The 21,433-nt window shown below is 35.3% G+C and overlaps 1 protein-coding gene across 2 annotated transcripts in view; it reads right to left on the bottom strand.

Annotated features, from left to right (window-relative positions):
- LOC106459290 overlaps window positions 1-21,433 on the bottom strand; it is a 93,691-nt gene that overhangs the window by 23,641 nt on the left and 48,617 nt on the right. For both annotated transcript variants that reach the window (XM_022385748.1, XM_013918901.2), the window contains exons 2-4: window positions 13,100-13,241; window positions 5,690-5,832; window positions 290-398 (exon numbers count right to left, since the gene is read on the bottom strand). In XM_022385748.1, coding sequence (XP_022241456.1) covers window positions 290-398; window positions 5,690-5,832; window positions 13,100-13,241 — 394 coding nt within the window. The remainder of the gene's footprint in view (window positions 1-289; window positions 399-5,689; window positions 5,833-13,099; window positions 13,242-21,433) is intronic.

The raw sequence follows: 21,433 nt of genomic DNA, 5'->3' as shown, positions 1-21,433 counted from the left end.
CAAAGTTGTATTGAGAAAGAATAAATTAGTTTTATTTAAGAAAGGACTTGTATCGCTGAAGTTCTTCGAAATTATTTTTACGGGAAATTAACAAACGACCAGAGACGTAACAATATGAAACAAAAATTAGTTTAGTAATATTCTGTAAATCAGTAACACTTTGTAAAATGTATAAATTACGGAAAAAATAATCATATCAGCAACATAATAAACTATTGGAGTAACTGTAATACAATACATAAACCTTTCTGTGGTAGTGAAAAATTTGTGAACATGTTAGAGCACCTACCCACAATTAGCCTCAGAGTTGCTTTTCTTGTCTACTGACTTCTTAGCAAAATCTTCACTACATTTTTTAATATTCTTTCTTCCATAACACCCTCCTCCTGCCCAATATTCTGTAATGAACAAATTTTCTAGTAGTTTTTTATAAACTCTATCTTAGATTTACTCATAAGTTATAATCTTCCTGTACTGAAAATCTTTTGCCATAGGTACTTACCTCTACTCACATAAATAGCTATTCTCGTTCAGTGCTGCCCTCTATATGCAAAATTCTTTTCGCATGCCACAAGCCTTGAGCTCCCACGTACTCCAGGATCAACGTGGTTCAACTGGGTCTCGCATACAAATAAAATCATCATGCAACAAACCTCCACCAATAGGAGTGCGATACACCCTCCTGACGCATGTGACTCCCTATATTCGATTCTACCGAACTATCACTTCGAGTTTGGGCAGAAAATGGAAGCGCCAGTTTTCAATGTGGAGGAAGAGTGGGAAGTGTGAGCCAATGTAAGTACCTATCAGAAACATTTTCTGTATAGGAAAATTATAACTTCCGACATGGTACATTACCTCCTCTCACAAAAATAGCTAGAATCCCACATTGAATAGGTGGAGGGACTGGTGCATGGGAAAGAAAGAAACATCTTTTGAAATCATCTGAAGGACACCCTAAAGGAGTAGATCCTTGCAGTAGAGGATCATACATGGGAGATCACACCACTTCTATACCAGGTATACAGAGGTGTTGCAGATATGGGCGGAAACTGGAAGGATCACATCCAAAAAGGAGAGAACAATGGTTGGATAAGGATCTGAAACACATTATTGGAATCTCAATCCGATAGAGTACATCAATGTGGGTGAGAGTGAAAGGCTGTGCCTCTAAGTTTCAAGAGGCGAGGGCATGATGGACCATATACGGCAAGCAAATCCCAGCTGCTGGGAACCAACAGTCATGTGGGGGTAGGAAAGAGAATCATACCGGCAGCAAGTCAATTACAAACCAAAACCCATACCATACTCTCAACTGAGTGGTTTTTATCATTATTTGTATCATATATCATTATCACATTCAGGAGGATGCCTCCATGGTCCACCACCACAGTGGCTTGGAAGTGTAAAGTGATAAGGACTCCCATACTCCACTGGAAGAAAAAGTGGTGGAGAGTCTGGAGGAACATCAACACTGGAGACAATGCAATGGGTGACCACAGAAACCCTATTTTGAAAAGCAAACCATATCTGATTTTTTTTTCAATCAAAGGATGGCAGGGATGGGCAGCTATCTCTTTCTGCTTTACCCAGGAAGTTCATGGATGAGTACAGTCTGGAATGGACATATTAATGAAGCAAATATATCACGAGGAAAAACCTACGAGTGATCTTGTGGAACACCCCATCTCAACAGTGTGTATTTAATAGCCATGGAAATTATAATTGTTAAGCCATCTTGACGTTACAGTGCAGATTTGACTAGTTTAAGTATACCTGGACAGGCACCACTCGCCACAGAGCAGGACCCACAAAGAAAAAAAAAGGGACATGCCCCTGAAAAATAAGAGGTGTATATATATAAAGGATCTTACCCAGTCACAGTCTCACTGAAGAGTAAAGGATTGTGACAGGTGGAAGATGGTACCCCAATCAGGAAGAAACAGCTACTCGAGGCAGCTAATGGGAGATAAATGTATGAGGTGTAGTCCCAGTGCTCAACGGAAAAAGTACCTCCAACGTATAATGAGGGTGAGATGCAGGTAAAAGGGAAGGTGCCTAATCAGAGTGAAGACACCAGTAATTGATTATGGGGGAAAGGAGACAAGGAAGAAAAGGCCAATCAAATCAAAAGCCGAATCCGAAGGGTAAGGGAGGAAGAAAAACGTCACAAACAAAGGAATGGTACCATAGAATGAAACAGCAGGAAAAGAAGTAGAAGGCAATGAAGCAACACAGAACAGGTACGAGACCTATAAGACCAACCAGATTCAACTGGGATTAAAGGTGGGAGATGGAAGGAAATAAAGAAAAGGAACAACATGTCCCATGAGCTGCCAAAATGAATGGTAGGAAAAATCGATCAAGAAAAAAGAGGACAGCTTAAGCTGAAGCAGCTGAGAAAAATTAGATCTGTGTTGGCCAGGAAGGAGCAATCAGAAAGACCTGTTGCAGAGTGACAAAGATGAGGGAAATCACCTGGGAAAGATGATGAGTGAAATGAGAAAATAAAGGTATAAACATGTCCCAATCCTGCCTGAATGCATCAACAGCCAAGGCAAGTGGATGAGAAACTGGAGACAAAGGCATACAAATCTGAAACAAGCTCGAGGGGCAAGGTTCAAAAATAGTAACGAACCCCATGGTGAAGAAACTAAAGACAGCACCACGAGGGATTTAAGATAGGAATGTGGGCACAAGAAAGCAAAATGCCGACTGTAGGCATCCTCAGTACTGGAGAAAAGGCCCACCATAGTGTGATAAAAGACAATATAGAAAAAAGGGAAAGAAACAATAAATGATTGAGGTGGGACATATCAATCACAGAACTCTAATCTATATTAAGAGTACACAACTAATGGAAGAACTTTTAGATGTAGGACATATAAATGACGAGAACAATACTGTCAGTATGGTAAAAAAATACGATAGGGAACGATACTGTCAATATGGGAAAATACACAATAGGGAATGTTACTGTCAATATGGTAAAATACACGATAAGGAATAGTACTGGTGATGTGGTAAAATAAAATGGAACATAAATAAAGAATGCAATGTCCAAAGAGACAAACGAGCAACCAAAAAATAAAAAATATAATGTAGCAATACAGATACCCCATGTGATGCTAAAGTCACAGGAGTAACACCCCCACCCCCACCCAATGGACCAATGGAGGAAAAGAGTCGTTGGTAAGACCCAGTTAGAAGTGGAAAGGAAACGAATTTGGTACAAGACAGTGTCCCACCCCAGAACACCTCAAATGCAAAGAAGCCATGTTTGTAGGAAAAGAGCCAAAGATAGCAATCACCTAAACATGGGGGTAAGGAGGAGAAAGGTATCCCACGAAAATCCCAAAGAAATAGATGGAATGCCTCAGAAAAGAGATGTATGCCAGCCAATTCCAGTAGGAAATGCGATTGGGGAAGACAAAGGCTGGAAAACTTTGCTAGGGAGAAAGGGATAAGATTAAAATATTCTGGCCTCCTCTATACAGGCAACAGAGATTCAAAGTGTAGAGAAGCAAGAAAACAAAACACAATCTGCCTGATGGTAAGCTAAGGCATGCCAGCACCATCTCTCAAAAGAGAGACAAAATGGCCCAGCATGAACCAAAATGTCTGGAAAAAGAGGGAAAAGTAAAAACAACAACTGTGAAGTATGTATAAAATGGGCTGAGGTAGGCCTATCAGAATCCACAGTAGAGGCCTGGAAAGGCCAATACAGAATCAGGTGGAGGAAAATTGTTAAAATAGACGTCGTCCTGAACAAGATCAGCAGTTTGAGGAGGAAGGCGAGAAATAGTGCTAGAAGGTTGGGCAGACCCCAGACCCAAGGGTCCTAAAAAACGAAATTAACTGTAAGAAGTATAAAATATAATTAATTACGAAAATGAAAAAGTCGTTACATTGTAAAATTAAGTGTATACTGACAATACAATTTAGTACATGGTATTTCTTGAAAAAACAATATATTTAACCTAATTTACGATTCACCAGTAAGATGTGTGTGCCACCAAACTCGAATCTCCCAATGTATTCAAGCTGACAATTCCTCAGTGGAGTACAGCCACCTGAAGCCTATGTACTTGTGCTAGAAATAAATGATTACGTTTTCGAAGTGGAAACATAAGCTTCGGTGAAAACTAAAAAAAAAAAAGCGAAGAACAATAAAGGTAAGTTATCACTGAAAGCAGGTAAACTGAAGTAGAAAAAAAATCACCAATTTGTATGTCGCACTCCTCCTATTAGTGGAAGGTTGTTGCATAATGATTTGCATGCGAGACGCAATTGAACTCCGTTGATCTTGGGGTACGTGGGAGTTCAAGGCTTGTGGCATGCGAAAAGAATTTTGTATATAGAGGACAGCACTGAACGAGAATAGCTATTTATGTAAGAGGAGGTAATATAGCGTATCGGAATTAATGTTTTTTACTGTAGTCCTTTATATGCTAATATACTTCCAACAAGAATTTCAGAAATAACTGTAATTTAAGGAACAATAGCTGTCTTGTTATTTACAACAGGTAAACATTCATAACTCATTTTAGCATTTAAAAATATTTATATGTTTCAATTATCATATGTCTCTTGAAACCAATGTATTTAAACCAACTTTTAAGTAAACTAATTACTCAGGATAAACCCAGATTAAACACAAAAGAAAAAGAATTTTCATAAAAACATATATTAGAGATTTTAAAATCCTGGCTGACCACAACTCAACCTGCCAGAGATGTTCATTTCATTACACGTACATGTAAAATCTAAATTCATGGTATCTAGATAGGTTGTTTAACTCAAATCCTTTTTTTTAACAGGGTGGTTAGCCTCTGGAATGGGTTGCCTTCGGGTGTTGTGGAGGCAGTAAATTTAAGTGAGTTTAACAGAAAGCTTGATGACTATTTGAATGATAAAGGCTGGCTTCAAGATTTTAATTTAATTTTATTTTTAATTTATTTATTTGATAGTTTTAGTTTAGTTTAAAAGAATAAAATAGTCGATATGGACCAATGGGTCCCTTGTCATCCCTAAACATTATGTTATGTTCTTTCAGAATTTTGTATGCTGGATTTAATATTTCATACAGCAACTTATGTATAAAATGAATAGAAATTAACAATATAAGCTTTTTTATTTGTAGTTAAGCACAAAGCTACACAATGGGCCATCTGTGCTCTGCCCACCACGGGAATCGAAAGCCGGTTTCTAGCGTTGTAAGTCCGCAGACATACCGCTGTGCCACTGGGGGGGGGGGACAATATAAATCTAGTAAATTGAAGTTTACTTGATGTCACCACTTGGCCACAATGGCCTGCACTCATTTTATTTAAAAAAGAATTACTAATTCAGATGATCTGAAACTAGTCATTATAAGAAGATGATAAAGAATACCAATGTGATCTTTATGTCAGGTAATTTAAATTTTTCATATTAACCCTGACAGAGCATGCAAAAAAACTGTTTATGAATTCACTTAAAAATTCATCTATCTGATTCAACATCTGTTAGCGTTTAAGTTATAAAACACGAACTGGTGAATTTGAATAAAACAAACACATAATTAATAAATGATAATAGCAGGTATTATTAATGTTCATAAAACTCATTCTAATTATAATTTTGTCAACCAGCAAATGATCTGTTGGCTTCACAACAAACTAACTGCACCTCATTACACATAACTCACCATCCACGGAATCTTCTCCTTCACAAATATAATGAATGTCATTTCTGGTTTGAATAATTAGATCACTTAATTGATGCCTTTGGTTGGGTTCCAGACAAATCTTGGAGTAGTTGAAGATACAATTCATGTTATTTCTTAACTTTCTGTAGAGAATTATTAAAACAAATTAATAACATAACATAGCATATCATTCAAAATGCATGTTTTCAAAAAAGTGTAATAAGTTAAATAATATAATGATCATTTACACCTGATTTTTTTAAAAGCGCTCTTCACAACACTTAACGAAAAACTAGATGTAGACTGAAGATCTACCAATTTTTTGATTGTTATTAAATATTACTAATAAAATCTATTTAAAAAGATAAAACTGAAATACAGTTAACTGACGTTTCTGATAACAGTTTTCTATACTTATTTATTTACTAATGTCCATGCATACCCAGTGTAATACTAATAGGTGTGATTATTTTCGCACGAGTGGACGTAAAGCGCTTCTAAAGTGGATCTAACATTAGCCAGTTTTCTGAATGGGTCGTCATCTTGGTCATTGATATAAATTGAATGTCAGAGTATTTCATAGCAATAGCAAAGAATGAGTGATACCATAACAAGTCCTAAGTACATCTAAATACAAAAGATAAGCCTAAACATGAAAAGCTAGGGGAGATCTATAATTATTGTGTTTGTGATAAAATAACATTTAAGTTACAAAAAAAAATCAGTTAAAGTAACGTAAAAAATCAGAAAGTAACGCTAAAAATTATGAATGTTTTCAACGAAATAATTTAATTGGAGTCATAGCATATTTTTAAGCTTGTTGCTTAAGGCTGGGTTTTTCTTTACTGCAGAGTCGGTATTAGAGGTAATTAACCCCAACTTTACTTCTTTAGATGTGACAGTGTTCGTAAGTTAGCATGCACAAGATATTATTCTGCGGTTGTTGCTTCAACTGATTTGTATATCCACTGATACTATCCCACGAGCAATTATATATATTAGATTATAAAAGTGGTATTTAGTGACACATATTGAAAAGTTATTAATTTCAAAAACGATATTAAAACGATTTTAGAGCCTCACTACGTCGTTGCAGTCAATGTCAATTGGTTCGGCCACGCTCTATCTGACGACCGTGATATTGACAATAGCCCAACAGGGTAGTTTCTTTCGTAAAAGGCTTCAGCATAAGGCTATTATGTCCAAATCACACCACTCATCCTTACTTATTTTCCATAATCCATCTAATGTACAAAAGTGGATTGACATTAAAAGACCAACCTGGACAATATCATATGCTGAATATTGGCTAAAGAATAAGAATTTTTAAGAACGTGTCAAATGCACCGACCCACCAGGCAATTGCCTGGTGTCCTGTTGGGTCAGTCCATCCCTGCTAAAGTACGAGAAAGAGGATTCCCCCAGTGCCCATTTTAGCAATCCTATGGCACAGAAATTCATAGGCACAGCAAGTTTTCCTATGGAATAGCATGAATACCCGTTTCCTTCTCCAGCTACTTGAGGTACGCGATGGTTGAACGGATTTGTTGTGGAAGTGACTTGTGTCGCTTTACCACACAGAGATCATTCTTAATTATGCAACTTAATATTGCCTGGGGTGCTTAAACGGCTTTTGCTACTTACCTTTGTGTTCATGGATTATCACCTGTACAAAATGCTGCAAATTGCTTACCCAGGTGGGACAGGATTCTTTCTGGGATGTTTCTGGTGCCCCAAATTGATCCATATTCCTTTGTGTCTCCAACATCATTAAGTACAAGTGATATGACAATTCTAAATCTCCGATCACATCTTTATGACCTGAGTATACGAATATTTGCGTCGGAAAGAGTTATTACTTACTCTTTCTTCTGTATATCGCAGTTATTAAATTATGTTACAATACGTCAATCAAATAATGAAAAGTACAAGAAAAGAATCACCTAATAACCAAGGTTACAGCTTACACACTGTCCTCACACATAAACCAGCTATTTGCTTAACCAACAATAATACTAACGAATCATTTGTTTGGAAAATATGAATTAGGTCTGATGGTGCCCCTACACTCAAGATCAAGGTGAAATAGAAGCTGTTAGTTTCTTCCGATCAAAGGAATAGAAAAAATAACAGCAATTATTGAGGATTTCACTTCTGGGCGCATTTTTAATCATTAGAGCAAGGTGTAACATTGTGCAAAATAATGGAAACTTTTCTCACAGTGGTGTAATCTTATGATTTATCTGGTTCAATGCTTGTTCTTCAATATAACCTTTGTAGTTACTAAAAATCAGCATCATTAAAAAAATAACCCACTGTTTGTTTAGAATCTTATGATTTATCTGGTTCAATGTTTGTTCTTCAATATAACCTTTGTAGTTACTAAAAATCAACATCATTAAAAAAATAACCTACTGTTTGTTTAGAATCTTATGATTTATCTGGTTCAATGTTTGTTCTTCAATATAACCTTTGTAGTTACTAAAAATCAACATCATTAAAAAATAACCTACTGTTTGTTTAGAATGTTCGAGAGAAGTTGAACAAGGGCTATCTACGTATAGCCGTCATAATTTTGAAATCACAGACTAGGGGGAAGGATACACAGTCAACAGAATAGTGGGATTTGAATGTCACACAGATTCATAGCCCGGGTATGCTAATCATTAAGCCACGCCCGTCTTACGACTCCCAGTAAAAGCAATTCACGAAAATCGAGAGATTTTAGCGTTATGGATAACAAATGAGAGTAAAAAATAAGCGTGGTATCTTCTAGTCCAATGTATTTACACAGGAATATACTTCGATCTTATTGTGACTGTATATTTATTTGGCGGTTTTAATGTTATATATATATATAAATTAGCCCCGAAAAAGCTATTCCATTTAACGTTATCCAATGAAATGCGTTAGTTCAGCGACCTGGACTGTTAACGTTTATTAAAATGTGACATGTTTATAAGTTCCACGAACTTTATTCAAAATCTTCCTTACATTTATGTTTTAAGTAACCGGATCCTTTAACGCTCATGAAAAAATAACAGTAATAAAAAAATCTCTATATTTTATATGTGAAAATTCCCATGGTGCTGAACATTCACATATAAATTATCACCGTGAGTGAATAACGATCGCACGGCATTTTGTTGCGCGTTGCTTTTAGCGTCTTAGCAGAGTTAGGCACTACCAAAAGTTGCACAACATTGCTGGAATTTACCGCTGAAAAAAAAAGTTCCCCATATGTATGTGTGTGTTTTTTGTTTGTTTAGTTTGCGCTTTTACAAAGACCTTGATGGCGGATCATATTCTTTTAAACTGGTTAAGTTAGCGGCACACATCAAAATAAAAACATCATAGTTTCTCAGCGTGCTGTTTAATCATTACGTGTTGGTAAGGATCTTCGGACCACTAGCTGTTTAAAAGACTTGTAGTCTCTTGGTGTCATGAGCTGTGGAAAGTAGTACATGTAGTACTTTAACCCACCATGTAATGAAAACTTACTCACTGGACACTTTTGAAAATTAAGGACTACAGCAGATAGTCTTAATAGCTTTGCCATAAATACAAATACACTAAAAAGTTTTTTTTCAGTTCCTAACATGCAAAATTCAATACATGTGAGCATCTCAAAGATAATCTTATGCAGTGTGCAACCTATATATCTATCTATCTGTCAGTTATTTTGATGAAAAATAATTTCTATAGAAATAATTAATCATCATGGGTGCTCGAAGATTAAGTAATCTTCCTTCGCCCCCCTCGAGGCTGTGAAATTTTGAATTTAGCACGTGGATTAGGCTTTCATAGGCTAATTGAGATTATAGAAATTTAAGAGAATCAAAAGAAAAAAGACCCTAGCTAAGCGAGGCGTGAGGATGGCAGAAGTGCAGGCAGGCGATTTTGAGACATGTAGTTGTGATGGAGAAGAAGAGAAGTCGACTCAGACAAAGTATGCCAACAAACGGGCCTGGCATGATCAATAAATCCAAAATGTCTAGAAAATATGTAACATTGAACAGTTATGAACTTCAGCTGAGATCATGAGACACAGCCCCAATTTTAATAATATTATGAAATCAAAAACTGATGAGTATGTATGTAATTGACAAACAAAAACTATAAATTACGCTTGCGTCTACATATACACAGAAAATGACAATAAATCGCATTCTCGTTAACTTACATACTCTATGAATAGTTGATAGAGACAGGAACGAGTTCTTTATTTCCCCGAAAGGGAGCCGAAACCCACCTATTGGGGTCACCTGTTTTAACCACTCGCATCAATATACAGAAGTGTGTTGTCTGTCAGTCAATAAACACTAAAATGACGTCACATAAGGGACGATTAAAGTTGCATCTTGTACTGTCGTGAAGTCAGTAAAATGTGTGCATGTCATAAATCACGAGAAGGCTTATACAGTCTGTAGGCTACAACACAACATTACATATGAACTTCAAAAGAAGAAAATAAAATATTTATTACTCTTAATTTCAGTTTTATTTATTCATTCTTGAAACAGAAGACTTTAAAGGACCCTGCGGAAGTACATCAAGTCCAGTAACATATGTTGTAAAAACGTTTATACCATTTAATTCTATGCCAGTCCTATAAATAGATTGATTTTCTCTATTCCTCTCCAGCAACAATCATTAAATATCCTACAATTAAACATATCTATAATGACATGATAAACCTTATACTATAAAAATGAAAATCTTCTCTACTGGAACTCTGAAGAAAATGTAATTTCAGTACACGTTATATATATATATACACACACAAAGAAGTGTAAACATTTTAAAAATAAAAATTAGGAAGTAGGAATGGGAGCACCAAAAAGTAAGGAAACAAGGTTGAAATGGGTGGAACAACATTACAACACTTGGTGATTTTTGACAAAGTGCAGCCTCAAAGTGGGTGTGGCCATCATTTCGCCCATTCTTACTAAGTCTCGTAAATGACTAGGCCTTAGGCTTATCCTTCTCGTAGCTTTTCTTGCTGCTAAGTCTTGAGAATGTCAGGGCTCTAGGCTTATCATTCTCATAGCTTTTCTTAGAACTATCTCTCGACATTCCCTGGCTTTTGCTGATATATTTTCTATAATTTTTCTTCCATATAGCGAAGGTGGCAACCTTTGAATTGGCTGGATTAATGGCTAAGGCTTGTTTCGCATATTCAGCATTACTATTTCTAACTTTATCTCTACTCTTGCAGTAATGCTCTCTTTCCCTGGTCATAAACTTTTCAAGGTTATAAACATAATATTTTCTTCTTTTCTCTCCTTTTGTTTTCTCAAAAGGCATATTTTAAAGTTCACACTGTTTCAATTACGACATTCGATGTCAATAGGTCACACTTAGTTTGAAAGCAATGCAAAGGTAAATTGTACAACTTAGCATTCTTGTTTTCAGTCCAGAGCGCTTATATAAAGCCGTATCGGCAGTGGTAGCGTTCGTTCTCACGTAGGAGACTCACGTCTTATGCATCGACTGCTCTGGTAGAATTGCTTTGTCCAACACAGAACCCTCGAGTCAGATGTATAGAGCTGAAAACTTCGCTTTCAAAAATTACATCATAGAACCTAGATCTAGAGATTTTACGTAGTCCATGTTTTTTTTTTTGTTTTTTATCTAGCTGATACAGCTGCTGATCACATAGCGCGTGCGCATAAGCAATCATGCAGCAGGAAGTGTTATGAGGTTCGATTGTTACTTTACAACTCACAGAGCGTGCTCTTGGGCATAGAATATGGCTACTAGTGTATCGTTAGCTCGTTAGTAGTGTTGCAAAATGGTTATTGTTATAAGTTAAACTAAAAAAACGCTTTTAGTCAAGGTAGCGTAATTCAATCATGTGCATTTAGATTTGCATAAGGTAAAGGCAAGAGGGAGTTATGTTTTTACAACAACGTTAGTCGTTCAGTCAAACAGATTGACAAATTTGTGGTTTTGTGAAATCTACGTTTACTCTACCGACTTTCTCAAGTAGTTTGATGGCTTGTTACTCTGGATTTGGTTCGTTTACTACTCAACAATGTGTGTAAAGTGCTTAACAAGTTTTGTTTACATGCTGTTTGCAGTGCGTTTCATATTTTAACTTGTATTGCACATCTGGCTCATTCCTACTATAAGTCCTACTGTACTTATTATATACATACATAAATCAACAAAATCCTGTATTTCAATGTTAACTCTATCTATAAGTTGGGTTTGGTTGTTGTTAAACACAAAACTACACAATGGACTATCTGGACTCTGCCCACCTACAGGTATCGAAACCCGTTATAAGCTTACAAACTTACTGCCGAGCCACTGGAGGGCACTTACGACGAGTCAGCAGTGAGTTTATGGACTTACAGTGCTAACATCAGAGGTTCGATTCACCGTGGCGGACAGAACGCAGATAGCCCATCTATAGTAAAGGTATACAAGGGATGTTCACCTATAAAAATTGTAACAAACCACTGTTCTTTAGTTCTTATTTACAGTTAAATCAACAAATGCTAAACATCTACTGGGATTTGTTAATTGATCTTCGTAATTTGAGTAACTATATGATCAATAGAAGGCAACATAGTTCTGTAAGCATACTTACAACTGCACATGTATAACTTCAGGTTTCACACACATACGTTTAAGGGATGTTTTTAGAAATAATTGACTTATAGAAAATCAAAAATGATATTAAACAGTTTATAAAAAATGAGTAAATCATAAGCACTTTCATCAAGTTAGTTTAATTTAACCATAACCGTCTTTATTAATTACTATAAAGTTTGGGTGATTTCGGCCAATTGCAAAAGAGCAGACGAAGTCAGCTGTACAAACTAAAATTCAAATGACGATTTATTTCCGTCAAATTCTAAAAGTGACTTTTTCAGTACTTTTACATGTCTAAGCTTTACTTCATAGGCACAGTTTATAAATATTCGATTTATAAAAGTATTTATTGTTTACTATTACTATTACACGGCCTCGTCATTTCAAATAACTGGTCTTTATATGTTATATGTTCAATTTTTTTAAGTTAGTTTCGTTAATATTATCTGTTTTAATGTTTGAATATTGTTTTAACTTTTTACAAGACTGAAGATTACCTTGCACCGTTGGTTTATTATATCGATTTAGGACTAACTTAGTGGAAACCAGCTCGTAAGATATTGGGTTCAGGGCTAGAAATATATCCAACAGCAGGGTTACCCAACTGAATCAATGCATTATATTCGTTAAATGGGTTAATTTTCTTGGGTATTTATTTAAAATATTTGGTAATACATAATTGACCTTCATTAACTCATAAGTTACTTTTTTAGTTCTGATCTACACAGGTACCTGAATTTTCATCAGGTTTAAATTTGTTTTGATACGATTACGTTCAGTATATTACTTGGTTCATTGAAATCTTACTTGCATAATTTCATTATGTCGAGCTGTGATAAAGTCGCTTCATTAACGTCCCTATATTGTAGAACTGTTGCTTTGCAGGTTTCTAGATGATCAGTAGAACACTCATCGTGGAGTCTGGAGGCGGCTCCGGAACATATTACCACTAAAGAAAGAAAAAAAAACGTATGTTAAAGTTCTCAATAAAATATACATTCACGTACGAAGATTGTGTTTCTACCTACAAATGTTATCACAGTTAGAATTGTCGACAGGGTCCTATATGACCTCATCTGGTTGAATTATCGAAATAACTGGTTTTTTAAAGCATCTTTATTAACTATTTATGCCCAAACCTTGCTGTATGTCCATGACGTTTTGGTTTCAGGGTCCCTAATAACACAAAAAGTATGAATAAAATTACCGACTTTTACAATTAATTCTACTAAATACTCTGGAGCTTCTGATTTATTTTACGTAGATTTTACTGTATGTTTTTATTTGTTCTATAAAAAATGAATGTTAGGAAAGGTAAAAACACAAAACTGTTCAGTATGCCCAGTAATTTGAGTAACAATAGCAGGGCGATAATTTGAGGGTTATAGAAGTGGAAGTTTGATTTAAAGCCTTAGAATCATACATACCACTGACTTCTGTAAAGTCGAGTGTCGTATGAGGATCGTAGTTGTTTGTTATTAAGCACAAAGCTACATAAAGGGGTATGTGTGCTCTGCCCACCACGGGCATCGAAACCCGGTTTCTAACGGTATAAGGTAAAAGAAACATTACATCATAATAAAGCATATAGAGTTTAGATATATATTGTTTTTGAGATATAGATCACAATCTGACAAATAAATTTAATTTAAGAGAATATTTCTTTCATCTATTGGTTGATTACAGACGATGTATTCTAACGAAAATATACGTATTTTAGATAGCATAAAATTGAAAGTTAATTAATTTTTTTTAACAATCAAAGGGGGTTTGTGAAAGTTTTGTTTGTCTAAGCAAAGTGTGTGATCTCACAACTATTATTCCCGAAAACATTTTAAAGGGTCAGTAGATTTTTATTTGTTAACAGTTGGATGTAAGCTGAGATCATTGTCACGTTTTCGTAAAGTAAATTCGAAATTCATTACACCAGTAAACAACAATCTGTGTCTACAGAAGAAAAAAAAGAATTAAATAAAAACCAACCAAATACTAGATGAGAGTGTGACGTGTTTGTTTTACTAAGTTCATTTTTAGATGCTAAGCTGCCTGTGTTTTATTGAGCACCCCTTCTTTGTTTTAAATGTTCCCCCCCCCCCCATATAACCGTAAATAACAAGACCAGTGGACCAGTACTGCCCTAAGGTATAGTTAACCGGTTCACCTGCATGAATGTTGGAGGTCCTTACAGTGGTACTCAAAGGTATAAAGATGATTTTTTTAAAGGTTGGTACGCAGGAAAACGACTACATAGCTACTTTCTGTTTTTATAAAAAAAACCTACACCACTCATAAAAATATCACCCCACAATAATCGCACCGGTGAGATAAAGTAGCACCAATAATAATACTAACAGTAAAACTACAATGGCACTGGTAGTATGGACATTGATAAAAATTGCATCAAGTAATAATAAAGCGGGGTGGGAAGATATTTTTTCTTCTAATTAAGCCATTATAAAAATCATAATCACACAGTTTGTATACATATATAGTGCCTTACGGGAAGAAAGAGGGCCTTTTTTTTTACTTTGTTTCATTAGTTCTACTTTTGCCACCAGTGGCACAGCGGTATGTCTGCAGACTTACAACGCTAGAGTCCGGGTTTCGATACCCGTGGTGGGCAGAGCACAGATAGCCCATTGTGTAGCTTTGTGATTAATTACAAACAAACAAGTTCCACTTTTTCTTACTTTGCAGTCCACTGGTGTCACCAGTATGTTTACACACTTACAACGCTCAAATCCGGAATTCGATTTTACGCAGATAACCTATTGTATATTTTAACTAAAAAAAAAACAACTAAATGTGGCATGTTTTACAATAAAGAGCACATATCAAAGCTAAATTTTAGAATATTTTTATTATTGTACAGTTCATTTCAAAAAATTATTAACTGTGATTGATTTTTCATATTTGTTTTGTTCTGATTATGCAGAACAATTGCTAAAATCTGCAGCTAATGGATAACCTCAAGCACGAGCAGGTGACTGCCATTAATAACGTGTTACGTGCATGTAAAAAGTTTAGGAATTAACGTCAACACACGAGTTTGGGAAATTCTGGCCTTCAGAATTAATCATATAATAACAGAATAAAGCAGTATTTACCTTCATCGAGCATCATAGGCCTCTGATGTTAGTATCGTATTTCTAACACGCCCCTCAGGAGCCAAGGGGTATATTTACACTAGAGTTTGTTGAATATTAAAAGTAAGTTCAATCCGGAAACTCCCAAAAAGGGTGGTTTTGAACGTATCTTTTCGAGACAACTTTGACGGAATTTTTTGTTTATTAATTAATAAATATTTAAGTGAAATACACCATCCTCAAGTCTCTATACTAGCTAGTACTAAGGTCTACCCGCTGAGAGTAAATTCAGTATATATATATCTATAAAACCACATTCTCAGCATCATTAATTAAGCAGTTGCCAACTTTTTATGCTTCTGCTATAACCTTTTTATGTTTAGCTTTCAACTGAAATACGAACGATTTCACCTGCGATTCGGTAGGGAACGTCGAAGCATCACGATAGTCAGAAGTAGGATGAGCAGACAGAAACACTTTGAAAGCAGCTATGACATAATATTGTACTCGGTTTGCTGCACAAAATATACCAAGGTAGTTCTAAACGGTTTCTGAATACCTCTGCGCGTCATTTGGAGACTTCCTTGCTTCTTGTGCTTGGCTGTTAAGCTCGTGATGCGCTGACGGATTTCAATCACCTTACCACTTCAAATCACTTTTCGCGGCTCCAACGCTAAAAGAGTATGGGAAATGCTTTCGTTTTAGCCAATAAATATTTCTAAAAATTTCAGTTGAAATTAAGAAAAAACCGGATTGGGTAGTTTTTTTTGTTTTGTTTTTCAACAAAAATGTCCCCACTGGCTCGTGATGGGCCTGTTAAGTATACCACGCAAGAATTGGGTCAGGAAAAATAAAACTTCAAAGGATATTAACATACACATATTTTTATAATATTTGCTTCCAAAAATCATTAACATTTGATAATATAAATAATGTCTTAATCACTACTGTTTCTGTTGTGTTCCAGCCGGGCTGATGAGCCCTGTTAATGGGTTAAGGCCTCGTCGGCCTTTTATATAGCAGATTTAGGTAGTTGACATACTAATCTACTTTTTTCTTGACTTTCAAACTTTAAGTTCGTATAATATGGTCAGTAAGTTTTGCTCTTAATTTATCATGGTCGTAATTATTCTCAAAATTACAGATAAAATTAGATTTTACTTTGAGATTTGTAGTTGAATGTTTTTAAGTGATCGAATTGTTATTAGGCCGATCCAGAAATCACGTGTTTGCTTTGCAACTGTAAAATACTATTATTCATTTTTGTATTTGACTGCTGGAAGATTAAGACATGTGACTAGCCAGCTTATAATCACTATACATGTAGATGCGTCTTGAATATCCTTTTTAGTTCTTAACATTTTCCAGTTAGGATTTCCAGATTTATAATTTACTGAGTTAGTACCATTTATCGCCACCAGTACAACGTATATATTCAATATTGAGCTATTATAATCAAAACGATAGAATAAGTTGCACTGCATGCAGTTTATCCAGAATCATCTAAATACATTCAAATTACTTCTTGGTAGCTTCCACTGGGGAAAGTCGGTATTTTTCTTTCTTTGGTTCAACGAATAAACGAAATAAGTTCACAAAAGGAGTTACAAAGTTGTTTAGGTAAAAGAAATGTCTCTACAATGAAGTTTTTTTTTTTAATTCGTACGCAGAAATGGTTAAACACTTGGACGAATTTTCTCTTGTCCTGGCAAAATGCCATAAAATTATATTGTTAAAAAAGATTATTTCTTTGTAAGAATTAGAACGATAACCAGATGGAAAGAAAAATTATTTGTTCGCAGATACAGAGATGATTAATAGAAACTTATTTACAGAATAAAAATTTTTATTTCATTAGTATCCATTACCTCTATTTACTGCGTTGGGAGTTTAAAATAGAGCCCTGTTTACGCTCATAGAAAAATGTAAACCGTCTAAATAATAATTTACCATTATAACATTTTTGCAAAGAAATAATTCATCTATTCAAAATGAAATAAACTTTAGTCCAAAGTTTGTTGGAAGCGTCTACATTATTCAACTACTGTTATCAACCATCCAATCTTATTTCTTCGAAAAGTTTGAAAATCATATGTTCATCATAAAATTTTGATAATTCTATAACAACTTTATCTCTGTTAGTGCTGAACAATACATGCGTATGGGGTTTTTCAATGCTGTTAATTTGCTATTCTAACCTCATGATTTCCGAAAATTATTAATTGTAGGGTTTTCACACGTCACATAATTATTGTTCTTTTTCGTTAGTTTTTCTATTTTAGTTTTTTTTTTACTGTTTTACTTTTTTAACTTTTTTTATCAATATTATGTTAATGTAGATTCCTCAAGTATCATGACAACAACTTTATTGTACGTACATCTACATTAGCTTACCTCAAACATTTACAGGTAAGGTCCGGCGTAGCCAGGTGGTTAGGGCGCTCGAATCGCAATCTGAGGGTCGTGAGTTCGAACCCCTGTCACACCAAACATGCTCGCCCTTTCAGCTGTGAGGGCGTTATATTGTGACGGTCAGTCCCACTATTCATTGGTGAAAGAGTAGCCCAAGAGTTGGCTGTCTTCCCTCTAGTCTTACACTGCAAAATTAGGGACGGCTAGCGCAGATAGCCCTCGTGTAGCTTTGCGCGAAATTCAAAACAAACAAACAATTTACAGGTAATGGTGTATTATTATTAACGTATTATTCTGATATGTATGCAGGAATGGATTGATGGCTGTAATCTTTTAGCTGTTAGAAGTATCAACGACGAGGACCAATAATCGACTCTCGATCAACTGCTTAATAACAGGAACATGATAATAGTTGACTGGATGTGTGGCAAGTTGGTGGAAATGTTGTGATTTTTTTTCTTTTGACATCGTGGGTACTTTCCATCTTTTCCTCTGAAGTCACATGTTATCACTGATATTATGAGTGAAGTCAATAAACTTCGTACACGATTTGTTTTTAACATATTCTATAATTTTATACTTTTGGAATCAAATATTAATTCCTCAAACAATTTGCTCAATTCGTAAGGCGTGAATCACCACCTCGAGCGAATATTTATGGGTGAACGAAGAAGAAACTTTACGGAGAGATAAAAACTGAATTCGAGAAATTAAGTATGTTGAAGGCTACATTACATTGATCGTCAGGAATTTTACAGTTAAGCTACTTAGAAAATTACAAGTTAACATACCCCTTTCAACACACAAGGAAGACACAGGGAGCATCCGAAGGGGGAGTGACAAAAGAAGGTTCAGATTCGAACATCGTGCCCCCCCCCCCCGTGTCACTCTCCTGGGGGAGGGGCTAACGGCACATCCCAGGTTTGTTGGCGATTAGTCTATCGGTTCGCCAGTTATAAGCGGACACACACACAGACTTTTGTTAAATATTGGTTTTCTCAATTGTTAAGGTTTTACGTTTTTTGTGCTACTATAATAACAGACTTTTGTTAAATATTGGTTTTCTCAATTGTTAAGGTTTTACATTTTTTGTGCTACTATAATAACAGACTTTTGTTAAATATTGGTTTTTTCAATTGTCAAGGTTTTACGTTTTTTGTGCTACTATAATAACAGACTTCGTGGATTTGAGGAATTTCAATAGGTTTAACTTTATACAGTTTTCAATGCATTCTGTATTCGGAGTTGGCGTGGCATGCCTTATAGTTAGAGCGCTCGACCCGCTCACGGGATCCAAACCTGTCACCGAACATTCTTGCCTTTTCAGCCATGGAGAAGATAAAATATGACAGTCAATCCAACTATTCGTAGGTAAAGCGTAGCTCAACAGTTGGCGGTGAGTACTGTTGGCTAGCTGCCTTCCCTTTAATCTACTACTTCAAAATTAGGGACGACTACCACAGATAGTTCTTGAGTAGTTGTTGCATGAAATTCCACAAAACAAATAATTCTGTAAGCGACTCAATCGGATAAACTATAAACTTGTTACTCCTACTTAACAAAACTGTATACGATAATTCCCATATTTTGTCGAAGTACTGACATAATTTATTTTAGATAGTGCTTTAAATTTCGGTTATATGTAACATTTTAATATGATTTTTGTACTTCTGATAAATGTGGTGTGAAGTGTCTGGGAGAAGATGTACGGCTGAGTTAGTCACCGATTTCGTATACATCTTGTGTAACCGAGGAAAAGGAATATAGATAAGATTGCTGAAGCTCTACCACTGGTGTTGATTATGTCACGCAAGACATGCGCTAGTCGTTAACCTGTGACATTCTAAACAGCCTTTGCTCGTGACATTAATCTGAGATTTCATCGACGTATGTTTAACATAAGTAGCACGGAATACAACAATAGTCACGACGTCTCCATTCAGTACTATATATATGTAAAGTGTCCATCGGCTCAACGCACAAATCACAGTTTACTAATATATAATGGCTATTTTTCACCTGACATCAGATGTTTGGCATGTAAGGCACTATTGACTCACGTGAACAAATTGATTTTTTTTTAAACTATATGCGCTATGCCTATTTTGTTAAAACAAGTGACAGAGAAACACTGGAAACAAAACCGTTAAAAGCATTGTTGTACTTTCTACATTGGAAATTTTATGCACTAGTTGTAGGCTGTGAAAGCAATTAATCAGATAACAAACGTTGGATCTTTCCGTAAATCATTACGGAGTTTGATTGGCGTTAACCCTAAAACATCTCTCTCTGTGGTTACACTATTAAATTTGGTTACTAACTGTTTCATTATTATTATCATTTCACACTACTCTCTGCGTCAGAAAAGAGATTTTCATGTGTTTGTGTTTAATTTCTATTTCACGCATACTAATAACAAAAGTGCATTTGATGAGGGACATTTTATTATAGCGAAATTATTTATTTAGATAGGTTTATTCAGTGTAGTTAGTACCACCTAAAAATATAATAATTTCACATTTTCTGACAACCTACAGAAAACTTTAAAGGATATTTTCATCTGTGCGTATAATGATCGTTAGCTATGACAAACTACCTTCCTTTAAATATACCTTATCTCCAATACATTATTCTTTTATCATAACTAAGTGGTACCTTATACCCCCCAAGCAGACTCTGCCTCTAGACCCCGCTGGGGTCCTAAGCGGCCCCCCAGTTACCTATTCCAATTAGTGGTCTGGTATAATTTCCTTAAATTAGGCCTTGACAAGAAATAAAAAATAAAAACTGAACTCTACTTAATATATGTAACTTATGCAACTAAATTTTCTTTTTAAACAAAAATTAAGAAAACAAATCACAAAAAACTCCTAAGATTACTGAAAAAAAAACAGAAAATGGTCCTAGAAACCTTTTCTTAAATAAGGATTCACAAGATTATGCATTAATCCTGAAAGTCCATGATGGAATCTGGTAATCTCAAGACGCAGTCATTCCTCTTAGCCTGCTGTAAGTTTATTGGACAGTTTGAACAAGCTTAACATTTTTTTTAAATATTTTATTTGGCTTTCATTATCTCCTCTTTTATTTGAAATTAACTGAACATCATAATGATATTATGGTATTTTTCAAGATTCTAGGCTTGGGATGCATTTAAGCTATACCAGCAGTAACTGTAAGGCATTTTCCGGTTTATAATGCTGCTGTAATTTCGTCCGGAAATTGTTAACATGCTAGACGAGATAATTGGTTATATTAGGATAAGATTATATTGGGTCTTCCCACTAAGAAGTGGAGTTTATATAATGTCCTTGAGGATACTTTCGGAAGAAAGTTTATGTAATAGGATATTTCTAGAGGCTTGACAGAACCTGAAATGCATTTTAATTTCAAACTGTGGCTAATACATTTGGTAGTTTATTGCACAAAACGATATATATTAGAAATTAAAGACAGCTAAAATGGGATAGAAAAATATATTATAAAACAATGTTTTGCCACCGTTAACATGGCATTATCAGGTACTTTACACGACTAAACACAGCATAAGAACCTGAACATGGCATCTTCAGGTACTTTACACGACTAAACACAGCCATAAGAACCTGAACATGGCATCTTCAGGTACTTTACACGACTAAAC

This window comes from Limulus polyphemus, unplaced genomic scaffold (genome assembly GCF_000517525.1).
Source record: "Limulus polyphemus unplaced genomic scaffold, Limulus_polyphemus-2.1.2 Scaffold588, whole genome shotgun sequence".
Lineage (NCBI taxonomy): Eukaryota > Metazoa > Arthropoda > Merostomata > Xiphosura > Limulidae > Limulus > Limulus polyphemus.
This window is presented reverse-complemented; position numbering and strand designations above follow the sequence as displayed.